This window comes from Vicia villosa, linkage group LG7 (assembly GCF_029867415.1).
Source record: "Vicia villosa cultivar HV-30 ecotype Madison, WI linkage group LG7, Vvil1.0, whole genome shotgun sequence".
Lineage (NCBI taxonomy): Eukaryota > Viridiplantae > Streptophyta > Magnoliopsida > Fabales > Fabaceae > Vicia > Vicia villosa.
The window spans coordinates 57516209-57529088 of record NC_081186.1 but is presented as its reverse complement, the minus strand read 5'-3'; the positions used below and the strand labels follow the sequence as shown (position 1 = coordinate 57529088).

General features: G+C 34.2%; 1 protein-coding gene across 1 annotated transcript; it reads right to left on the bottom strand.

The window, feature by feature from the left end:
- Nucleotides 1-11832: 11832 nt before the first annotated feature.
- On the bottom strand, nt 11833-12531 carry LOC131619125 (protein FANTASTIC FOUR 1-like). The gene has a single exon (XM_058890264.1). It carries the CDS (start codon nt 12529-12531, stop codon nt 11833-11835), a length of 699 nt encoding a protein of 232 aa, XP_058746247.1.
- Between the last annotated feature and the right edge of the window lie 349 nt (nt 12532-12880).

The following is a 12880-nucleotide window of genomic DNA, read 5'->3' as shown; positions in this document are numbered from 1 at the left end:
ATTCCTTACAACCGTTAGACACACTTGAAATGACCATTGAGAATTATCATTTTTCTTGGATAAAATGAAATCAAGCGTGGAATCTCCATAGGTCACTTAGTAACGTGTTTTTGAAAGAAAAAAATTGTTTTATATTACTTTTTCTCACTCTTTCTTTTTCACCAAAACAATATTGTTTACCCCTATACATTTTTCTCTACTATTGAGTTTTTACCTACTTTATTCATTTGTCTTTTTCGAAACCCTTTTCGTTCGAAATGTTTACTTTCTTTCTTCTCTTTTTTGTTTAAACTATTTGTCCCCTTCTCTTTCCTCACAACATATCCTTTATTTTCTTAAATCTTTTCAAAAAATCTCTCTTGTTTGCAAAAATCTAAACCAGAGATGGCTTCAAGAATTTACCATGGTAATGCAAGCCTGTTGTTCGTCATCAATGAAAGGTTTATTGATTTTTAGAAAATGAAGGTTCAAGGTTTCGACCTTCAGAAGATTGTCCCTCATCAAGGATGGGAGACATACTTTGAGATGCTTCATGGTCCCATATACCCTAATCTTGTCTAAGATTTTTAGGTAAATGCATCCATTAAAGACATTGGTCAGATTATTCAAATCAATCTATTGTTTTTGGATTTCTCATTGTTAGAATCCAAAAATGTGAATAATTGTTGATAACTTTTGTGGTATTTTGATAATTTTTTCTCAACTCTTTCCATTTAATTACGGTTTGATATCGTGTAAATAAATAACATTTAGTTTGGTAGTAAATATATTAATTTTAAGCTTTTCTTTTGCTTTTTGTAGGTTTTATGCATTTTGGGAAGTATTAGGAGGTATTGAGGCAATTTGGAGCAAGTTTGGTGGCCAAAGGAAGAAGTTTTGTTCAGCAAGGACCGCTCAGCGGCCACTAAGCGCGCTTTCCAGTGGCGAGAGGAAAATCTGTGTTCAGCAAGTTCCGCTAAGCGGCCTCAGCCCGCTTAGCGGCCTCCAGCGTGGAAGCAGATATTTTGTGATGACCGCTTAGCGGCCGTCATGGCGCTAAGCGGCGGTACTTTTTCAAGTGGCCACTTTTAGGCACTTAGAGATATTTTTTAGATCTTATCTTGTTATCTTTTCATTCCAACAACACACACACTCTAGGGCAAGAGGAGAAGAAAGAAAAACCCATCCATATTCAAGATTTCTCAAGCATTTTTCTTCATCATCTTTAAATTTCTATGCTAGGAGGTCTTGTATTGATGTTTGTTGTTGAAGCTATGGATAGCTAAACTTCTCATGTGTCAAGATTAGAGGTAGTTAGCTTGTAGAGTATGTATTTAGCTTGATCTTTTGTATATGAACCTTGTTGGTGATTAATATATGGTGAATATCTTTGTATTCATGTTTATATGTTGTTTTGATACACTATTGAGAGATATGTTTCAAATCTTGACCAAAAGGGTATTCATCTATCAACAATCAAACTCTAGAGATAGATTTGTGAGTTGATAATCACCTGTATCAAACTTTAAAGGTTATTATGTCAACTGTCGGCATGAGAGATCATCTGGCGGTTAATATAATAACAATCACGACACTGCTTTAGAGATAAACAGTATCGAGAGGATACGTGATTGTATTAATCATTGATATGTTCATATACATGATCATCAGAGTATATACAAAAGCAAGCTAACGAAAACTAATCTTGACACAGTTTTACCAAACCGTTTTTTTTTAAATCTTAAGTTATTGTCTTTAATTTCTTTTCATGTTATTTATCTTTCATGACACTAAAAACATCCAGAACCTTAACTCAAAATACACTAAGCTGTAGAACGGCGATAATATCGCATCAATCCCTGAGGAGACGATACTAGAAATATTTATCCTATACTTTCTAACACTCATCACCATTCCATCATTTGTTATTGCTAATGCATGAAAATGTGATGATGATGATAATAGTGTTTTCTCATAACTCTACATAAGAGACTCTCCTTATCTTCCCCTCATTCATTCTCGTATTTACTTCAATTGTTCCTCAAGTCAAGGATGAAAATAAAATTTCCTCGTGTCATTTTTAAATATTTGAAGTTGACGATCATGACCTTTCACGAGGAAGTTTCGTCTTTCATTCCTTTTGGACGAATTCTCTCATAATTCTTCAATCAAGAAGGAATACTCAAAAATATGCTGAGAGCAGGTATGTCTGATGCTCTTTCAACTACTTGTGGCGAGAAGCTGAAAGTTGCAAGAAGTTCTTGAAACCTATGAAGGAAGTTCAGAAGGACTGATTCTGGAGCTGGATTTTTCTTGTTGTAGTTTTATGAGTTTTGTATTTTGTTTTTTATTTACTTTTGTTTTTAAAATAATTATCTTGTATGTGTTTCTTTCTGATTAATGAAATCCTTCTTGTGCCATCTAATTTCTTTCTCAATATTTATGCTTTTTATTATTCTTTTTTATTAATGACAAAGGGGGAGAAACATAATGATTTTGATCATTTTTATTCTGATAATAGATCCCAAACATGCTATACTACTATTTTATGGGAGATTTATGAACCAGGAAAATCAGATTTTGTTTTGATAATAATCAAGCTCTATAACATTGTGATAACCAAGTGGAAGTTTATTATCATCGTGATTATTGTTCTAGCTTTTCAAAAATTATTTTAGTCTCATACTCAATGGGAGCTTACAAACCTCACTCTGATGTTTTATGTATTGATTATAAAACTCAAGGGGAGTTTAAAAACCTAACTCTAATACTTTATGTTTTGTTTATTAAAGTAAAAAAAATTTCAACAAAATACATGGATTTGTCTTCATCCAAAAGGGGGAGATTGTTGGAACAAGTTTGGTTCCACAACTATCTTTGAGTTTTGATGATAAAAAAGTTTATTTTGTATGGAGAAGAATTTTATACTCTAACTAGGTTGTTAAGTATGCAGACCAAAAGAAACCAAATTCAGATTCTGGAGAAGTCAAGTATGGACGAGCTAGACTTTGAATAAAGCCCATATGAAGTCTGATCTATGCAGAATCTGAAGATTGGCAGAATCTGAAGATTGGCAGAATCTGAAGATTGGCATATCTGAAGCAAGCAAAATCTAAACTGAAGACACACTCTAAATCAAGAAAGATCAAAATAATTACTTAAATTAAAATCGAGCATCTAGGTTATCGAGTCAAAGCATCTACAAGAATCTATTCAGAAGGACTCTGGGATAGACTCCACTACTCAAGACTATGATAATTCAAGCTTTTTATATCTCAGGACTTAGCACAACTAAACTCTAAAGTCTCTTCTTTAACCAGGAACTTAAGACAAGCTAGAATATCTGATCAAGCTTCATCATTCATTATACAAATCCTTTGATTCAAGAAGATATCTTATGGATGAAGGAAAGGGTGGATATAGTATAAAATCAACCATTTTCTCCACTACGCTGCTAATCAGAAAAGTACTATACTATTCATCATCCTCTCCATAACATTGACTCCACTACCATGGTAGTTGTTAAAGAAAATAAATTCCAACTTCACCCTCCAACGAATCTAACCTTCATCATCTATATATATATATATATATATATATATATATATATATATATATGTCTTGGATGATTGGAAAATTTGACGAATTCACTACAACACGCTGGGGCTTTAAAAGCGCTTTTTATGGGCTCTAAAAGCGCTGTGAAAGCCAGCGCTGGCGTAGGTAACAAAAGCACTTCAGAAAGCGCTCTGGTAGGCCCCCTATAAGAGCGCTTTTCTGGAAAAAGCGCTCTGGTAGGCCCCCCTATAAGAGCGCTTTCCTGGAAATAGCGCTCTGGTAGCCCCCCCTATAAGAGCGCTTTTCCAAAAGCGCTTTCGTATGTTGCATTTTATTTTTTTTATTTTTTATGCTTTTTTATTATTCTTTGGCAGCGCTTTTACTAAGAAGCGCTTTTGTAGGTGGACCTTTAAGAGCGCTTTTTAAAAGCGCCGTCGTTGCTAAATGAGGTATTTTAATGTGCAGCCTGTAATTTAATCCTCCCAGTCGACCTGTAATATTTTTGACCTGTAATATGTTTTCAACCTGTAATATTTTCGACCTGTAACATATTTTCGACGATATAATTTCAGCCATCAGTAAGACAATATATATACTAATATAATACCATTATAATATCCAAAATTATATATATACATCATTACAACATCAATAATATTATAGTTCAAATCGACACAAATCCTACATGAAAAATTGCTTAATATAAAAGTGACACAAATCCTCTTTGATTTCTTCCAACTTAAGTCTCGGGTACCCAGCAGCACGGAATTCGTCAAGGTACTACAAAACAAAAACATAATATGAATGATATATTTAGTTAAATGTAATAAATTATATGAAATTATCTTAAGTTATAAATTCATACCGTGAGCGGAATCTCTAATTGATTCGCCTGAAGGATTTCTTTCATAAACCTCAAAACAAAGTATCCGCAATCTGAACTGTTTCGTTGTTGCGGACACTACATAGAAAAACAAATAAGATTTTATAGTTGTCTTGTTTTATCAAGTAGCATAAATATTATAAGCAAAATTGTGAAAAATAATGTACCTGCACTTTGATCCAAGTAATGTTGTTTGATTTAGTCCGGGATACCTGTGCGTCCCGTTGACTTCGGAACACTTGTATTGATCTAATTAACAAATATATAAAAGCATATGTTTAGATCAATCCCACAAATAAGTAAATATATAAATATACACGAATATTTAGAACGATCCCACTTACAAATCAACGATTTCCTTCATAGCCGGATAATTGGTCCAGTCACCATTTACCAAATTCAGATAATACACGACTTCTCTTATAGGGTTGATAGCAAGCAACAACCAGTGTGCTCTATAAATTAAAACAATAGGTTATATGAAAATTTTGCTATACACAAAAGAAACAGAGATTAGATGAACCAAGAATGAGAAACTAACCCTACTGGTCGGGTATTATACGCCCAAAGATGCAGACTTTCTGAATTGCCGGTGGACATGAATCTATCGACTAAGAGTTGTCTAACTGATTCCGGTTCCGAAGCAATTGCAATTCCGCTGCAATGGGCGGAAGACACGAAACGGAATCTGTTAGACAATACAGTCCCGCGCAACACTCTGTCATACAACAACCTTAAATAAAAACATAATAAACATTAGATTATTTTCATTGAAATGTGTAAATAAATTATATTGTGGGACTAATTAAATAATATATCGGATGAGTGAATATTACCGGATGTATGAGTGCATATTACCGACGCCTAGTTGTTCATGCGTAAAAATCTCTTCCAAGTCATCAATTGCAATATGTGACTTGAATTCAATACCGAAGACACTTTCATCCATATTGATTTCACGTAAAGCACCATCCTTCAAATCGGACATATCAACCATTGTCGCAACTTTCCATCAATAATTCTTTCATCTGCATGCCAAGTCAAGTGTCTTGAATCGGTCTCACTACGATACATGCGTCTAAATCTCGGAAATATAGGAAAATACCGTAAGACTTTAGCAGGAGACAACTTTTTCTTATATCGAGGGGCACCACATTTAGGACACTCATTCAACGCTGCATACTCGTTTTGAAACAAAACGCAATCGTTTGGACATGCATGTATCTTATCATAGCTCATGCCAATAGAGGACAACATCTTTTTGGCTTCATACGTTCGATTGGGAAGAACATTATCCTTTGGTAGCATATCTTTCATAAGGGCTAATAACTCTGTGAAACTCTTATCCGACCATCCATTGTCTGCCTTTAAGTTGTACAACTTTAACACCGCAGACAATCTTGTGAATTTTGAACAACCATCATACAACGGTTTCTCTGCATCGCTTACCAACCTCTCAAACATTTTGGGACAATCCACAAGATCTTCTTCAAGCGCTTCTGCAATCTCTTCGACTCGATCGCAATCGTATGTGTCTGTGCAATCGTCGTTTGAAGCATACTTCCTATTATAACTCGACTCAGCATTCTCGTTACTTTTCTCACCATGCATTGTCCAACATGTATAACTTCTATCAATTCCAAACTGTAGTAAATGGGATGCCAACTTATTCCCGTCAACCTTACCCCCATAACAGCAACCCAGGCAAGGACACGGCATTCGAAGCGGGTCTTCGGAGTGCGCAACCGCAAACTCAACGAATTCCCATACCCCTTTCTCGTACTCTTTCGACAATCTGTTTGAATTCATCCATGTCTTATCCATGTCTTAATTAAGCTAAACAAATGCTTCTTGGTTTCTCTATCAGGTACTAAGGAATTCTGTCAAGATAATAAATAGCTATCATCATAATAGAATACCTAATCAGAATACCTAATCAGAATACCCGATTTCTTAAAGAAGACATTACCTTATTTCAAGGTAATATAAGTCCACAAACCAAAAAACTGGTTGAGAGACACTAAATTGATATCAAATAGAACCATAAACAATAAACTATAAGCAGAAAATAACAAACTATAAGCAAGAAGAAAGGGATAGTAACCTGAGTTAGACTTGATGTGGGAGATGGGTAGGTTTGAATCGGCGTTGTACAAGTAGAAACCAGAGACTTCAAAGTAACAATAAAATTAAACACACACACACGATGCAGTTAAATACAAATATCCACTGTACCAAACAAAACTCATGTAACTAATGCATGCTAACATAAACTACAAGATATTTAACCTTGACATATAAGGTTCATCCTTTCCAAGTTTAACCTTGACATATAAGGTTTAGGGAATTATCACTAGAAACAAGATATACATCTATACCTCTATCATTTTTATTTGCATTGTCTTCCTATCTTTCCTCATAATAATACCTTTTGAGGAACATGTAATTTATTTTTATGTACCCCACCTTGCCATAATTATAAGACATAATTTCTTTTCTAATTCGTGACTTGTCGAAATTCTCAAATTCGTAACACTTATGTAAATTCTTAGTTTGGCCTCTCTCTTATGACTCTATAACTATAGCTTCATACTAATTATGATTGACAATTAAACAACACTCCTTTCATCTAAAATCTTCATTAAATATTATATCTTCAACAGTTGACATTACTAGCTTTTCATTTAGATACTACGTTAAAATAATGCTTTAAGAACACTCCTTTAAGAGTGTTCTTTTTTACATTACCATCTTCTCATTCTAGATTAATAGATTTACTATTTGAATCTTTAGATGATGGACTAATGATGGTTTAAGCTTCTATTCAAATTTAATTTTAGAAAACTACTATTTTGCGAAGACAAGAGTTAATATTACACAACATATCAGTGTCAGCCTTAGAAGTTAGAACAAAATTATCCATACAATTAGTAGAAGTTATGAAATGAAGAAAAATATCCATACAATTATACAACATATCAGTGTCAGCCTTAGAATTTAGAACAAAAAACTACTTGGAAGACTAAATTCAAATATATAATTATAACACTGCAATTCATATGGAAGACCAACCCAGAAACATTGATTACAGTTATACAATTTAGAATCGATGAAAGAAACTCATAGGTAGTGTGTATCGGAAAGCAAAGAGTGAGCAACATGCTTCTATTTACAAACCAGAAATGTTTCTATTTACAAAGACTGAGCAACATAGTGGGAAGACTTTACCTGAACAGAAGCAGCAAGAAGATGTTGATTTTGACCAAGAAAACCCTAAAATCCCACAGAACGGCGTAGCAGCGGCGGCGGCGGCAGCGGCGGCTAGTTGGTTTGGGAGTGAGAGTGAGACGACGACGGAGGGACGGAGGAGTGGCTGAGACCACGGCGGAGGGAGTGAGAGCGAGGAAGCAGAGAGTACGTGAGCGAGGAAGAAGAAGACGATGTACGGATATGTTTTGTGTTTCTGAATAAAATAGCGTGTTTTAGTTTTATGAAAATTTTAAAAAGGGCTACCAGAGCGCTTTTCAGAAGCGCTTTCCTATGCCCCTTTATACCAGCGCTTTATTACTAAAAGCGCTTTCGTACCCACCCCCTATAAGAGCGCTTTTAGAAAGCGCTTTCATACCCACCCCCTATAAGAGTGCTTTTGGAAAGCGCTTTCATACCCACCCCCTATAAGAGCGCTTTTAGAAAGCGCTTTCATACCCACCCCCTATAAGAGCGCTTTTAGAAAGCGCTTTCATTACCCCCTTATAAGAGCGCTTTTCTAGCGTGATTTTTAATTTTGTTTTTAGCCAAACCTACCAAAGCGCTTTTGGGCGAAAACGCTTTCGTAGGTGTGCTGTTAAAAGCCAAATTTGGCGTAGTGATTTGAGAGTAAGAAAAGAATTAAGGAGAATTAAAAATAGCCTGAAATAAATTCAACAAAGAAGAACACTTAGAACAACAAAGAGAGAAACACTTAGAGCTTTAAATTTCATATTATTTAAGTGTAATATTTTTATCTTCATTTTGTGTAATCTGCTTATTGTAGAAGCAATTTTGTAAACACACAATCTTTGTTCTTAATCTTTGGTTAATTTCCTTGAGTGACTAAGTGTTAGTCAGATTACTCAAGAAGTCATTAACAGATTGTCTCTGAGTTATAATTCCTTGAGATACTAGGGTATAGTTAGGATTATCAAGAAGACATTGACTATGGTATTTGTGGTTGTAATCATCATTGATTAGTGGATTAAGTCCTTATTGAGAAGGCGAAATCACCTTGGCGGGTGTACTGGACTAACCTAGTTAAACGGAAATGTTTAATTCTAGAAACTCAATTCAAACCTCGATTTCTTGTGTTTCTTTGAACCTTTAGGATGTTCCATTAATAGGGAACAAATTTACTTGGACAAATGTTGTGGGTAGCTCCATTGTAGACTTGATAGAATTCTATTAGCATAACATATTATAGATTGGTGGAAAGTAGGTGGGAAAGAAATAGGTGAAAAAGACATCTCTGATCATAGTTCGATTTAGATCAAATCTAATACCTTAAACTGGGGTCTCAAGCCATTTAAGGTGTATAGTTGATGGTATAACCATGCTGATTTCCTAAATTTTGTGAAGGAGGAGTGGGAATCGTTTTGAAGTGTCAGGTAAGAAGGTGTGTATAACAAAGGAGAAACTCAAGTTGTTGACGGGTAGACTTGGGTGGTGGAATAGGTTTTTGGTTGGGTGGACTTGAAGATGGATGATGTAGTCAAAGAGTTAAATTGCGAGGACAATCAAATGGATTTAAATAATCTAATGAATAATGAAAATTGGAGGGACAAAAGGAGAAAAGCTTCACAATCAGTTTGGAATAGTATTCAATTGAAGGAGGGTCTGATTAGGAAAAAGTGTAGGTAAAGGCAAATTCAAGAGGGAGATCTCAATACATGATTTTTCCACTCCATAATGAAGGAGAGAAATAGAAGAAATGATATTCTATGAATCAAAATTAGATGGGGCAGGGTGGAAGGGGTATAAGCAGTCAAAAGTGAGGTAAAAAGGTTCTTTGAAGAAAAAATTATGGAACCTTCTGAAATAAGACAGGTTCCAGAAAGAGTGGAATTCAAGTAGCTATCTAGAGAAGATAGTATCGGTCTTGAGGTGGAATCCTCCAAGGAGAAAATTAAAGAAGCCATTTGGGAGAGTGAGGGGGGTATAAGCCTAGGGCGTAACTGGTTCAACTTTTCTTTTTTAAAGAAATGTTGAAAGATAGTGGAATATGATATAGTGAGATTTATCTAGGAATTTCATAACAGCGTTAAGCTTCCAAAAGCCATGACAACTTCTTTTCTAGCTTTGGTTCAAGAAACCCTAAGCCCACTGAGTTCGGAGAAGTATAGGCCAATAAATATTGTGGGATGTATGTATAAACTTATATAATTTTTTTTAGCATTGAGACTGAAGAGGGTGCTAGGGAAGATTATTTCTAAAACTCAAACAAAATTTGTACTTGGAAGGCAAATACTTGATGGTGTCCTTGTTATAAATGAGTTACTAGACTTAAGGGAAAGAAAAGAGTGTTTGTTACTAAAATTTGATTTTGCTATATATGATTATGTAAGTTGGGCAACTTGAGATATATGCTTATAAAACTAGCGTTTGGATATAAGGGGAAGCCTCTTGGGAGAATCTTTGGTCAACAAAGCAATTTTAAGGGGCTTTGAGATGGTGTCAGGCCTGAGCATTAATATAATAATATGAACAAGAGCAGGCTGTATGGGATAGGCATTAGGAGTCATTTTATGCAAGTTGTCTCTCATTTTTTTATGTTGTAGCAATGACAAAATTCCCTTTAATTTCCTAGAAATTTATGTAGGATGCAACCCTAGAAGGCATGGTAGCAAGTGTTTAAAAGGAAGTTGTCTACATGGAAAGAAAGACATTTATTCATAGGAGGGAGAGTCACCTTAGTGAATTCAATTTATGGAACTTGCCAATATATCATTTCTCTTTCTTAAAGCCCCTGTAAAGGTTCAACAAGAAAGCATCTGTATTTTCTTTCTGTTCTGTGCAAGATGAAAATGTTATGCATGTATTGTTTCTTTTTCCCTTTTCAATTTCGATTAACAACGAGTTTACTCTTTGCTTGGTACACCAGTGGTGATAGATAATGGCACCAATGAGCTTTTTATTTTTGAAGACATTCAAGATATTCTTAAGGGCTTTATAGCAAAGCATCGGGAGAATGTTACATGGATGGCCACAAACTTTTAGAGTATGAGAAATGACAATGCAAAGAAAAGTGAAGTAGTTTTCAATATTAATCTTATACATCTTAGAAGATGTACTCCCTCCGGCCTTATTTATAAGCAAATATTCCTTTTTTTAAATTCATTGAGTAATGAATGTATCTGACCTACTTTATAAGACCATAGAGAGTAGTTTTTATGATTGGTGTAAATGTCCATTGAACTTCTTTAAATTGAATTTTCTTGTATGAGCAAGAGTATCAATTGTTGTGTTAGATCAATAGATATATACACAACTTTTCTCTAGCCTTAAATGTCCTCCCACTAAAGAACGGTGAATTTGATTTTTTTTAATTAGTCGATCTCAATATCAGATATCAAGTTTTATTAACACAATTACAAAGTCAGAGAAAATGGGGAGACAAAATTATTTTAAAAAATAAATTAAGTCCATTGAATAATCTACCTAGAATGAGAGAAAATGGGTTAAACTTTTTTCATATGCTGAAGTTTAAGAAGCTTATAATTTTGGGATCCTAAAAGGCCTTGAACATTTCAATATATATATATATATATATATATATATATATATATATATATATATATATATATATATATATATATATATATATATACTATTCTTTAACTATATGAGTTTTTTAAATAGAACAAAAAATAATTATTGCCCAAAAATATATGTGAGTAAATAGTGACATTTATACATAGAAAATGGAGGTTGTTGAGAGAATAAACTATGTAGTGACACAGCAATGACAGCAATCACAACATCATCCTCAAAACTACATTATTAAACTAAGATGTCTACATCATTCAATTGTATTTTGCTGCAAAGTAAAAATTTCCAACCTAATAGAAATCAAAATTTGGAATTTAAAACCATACTTGAAGGATTGAAGGATTGCAATCATTGGATACAAGATCTACTCCCAAAATATGAAGGTTTGGTGCTAGGTTAAGATAAGAAAATGATGATAATATATTACTAATATTCAAAACATTCAAGCTCAATGTTATAAAGACAACAACAAAACTGCAAAAAATAAACACAACATTATTGTGAAGAACAAGAACAACTAGAATCCTTAGCCATGAAAAGAGTCTACAAGCTTAACAAATTGCATGCAACTAAACTAACAACAAGTAAAAAAACTGAACACAATTCACTAATCAACCACGAACTGTTCTCAGAGGAAGTACCCCAAATATACCAGAAGGAGACGATATCACACTGTTGTTGCAGTTCAAATAATTTCCTTTACTATTTGCACCCCCTACTATCTCATTCTCATCAACAACAACCTCATCATCAACATCATCAACAACATCAACAGCAACATTCTTTTGAGTGTTGTCTGTATTTTCTTCTTCCAAATTATCATTCATAACAACACTTTGATTCATAGTAACATTGTTAATCTCCTCCTCTTCTTGTTCTTCTTGATCTTCTGCCTCCATGAAATAGTCTTCGTCATCGTCGTCGTCATCGTCATGACCAAGTGGAACAAGCTGCAAGGTGAGTCTACCATTCTCTCTATGCGCATGAAAATACTCATGATGTTTCACTTTCTCTTCCTTGATGATCAACCTTCCCTCATCAGTGTAGTATCTTTTCAACACATAGGGCATGTGAGAAGCAAGGTTTTGAGTTTGAGCAAGGCAAGGTATAGGAGGAGGAAACTCTCTCTTCTTCTCACAATTCCTAACAGAACTTTTCATCTTCTTTTCATCAGAAGAAGCTAGAGAACTCTGATGATCAATGTTAGATAGGAAATTGTTTTCTGTTTCAAGGTCGATGCAACTCTCGTTGCCAATGTAATCGTAGTCGTTTGAAGGGTATATAATAGAGCCAAAAGAGTGGAAAGTCATAGTTAGGGTTAAGGTAGGTTCAAGAAACGAAAAAGAAGGAATCAATGAAGCATGATAAGGTTGGTTAAAGTGATATAGTACAGTAGCAGGGAAAGAGAGTGAAGTAGTGGCTAGGTTTTCGTGAAGGTGTGGCAATGAAGAGAGAATCGAAAAGATGACAGCTAAGAAGAGTTATGAGTGTATATGAATCTCATATTCATGTCATCAGGCTCCTGTGCAAATTTCAAATTCCAAAATCAGAAGAATCATAGACACATATACGAGGTAGAATGAATCAATAAATTTAGTAAAAAAATATATTTAAAAAATTTATTCAAGAAAATATATTAAAATCTCATCAATTACATGT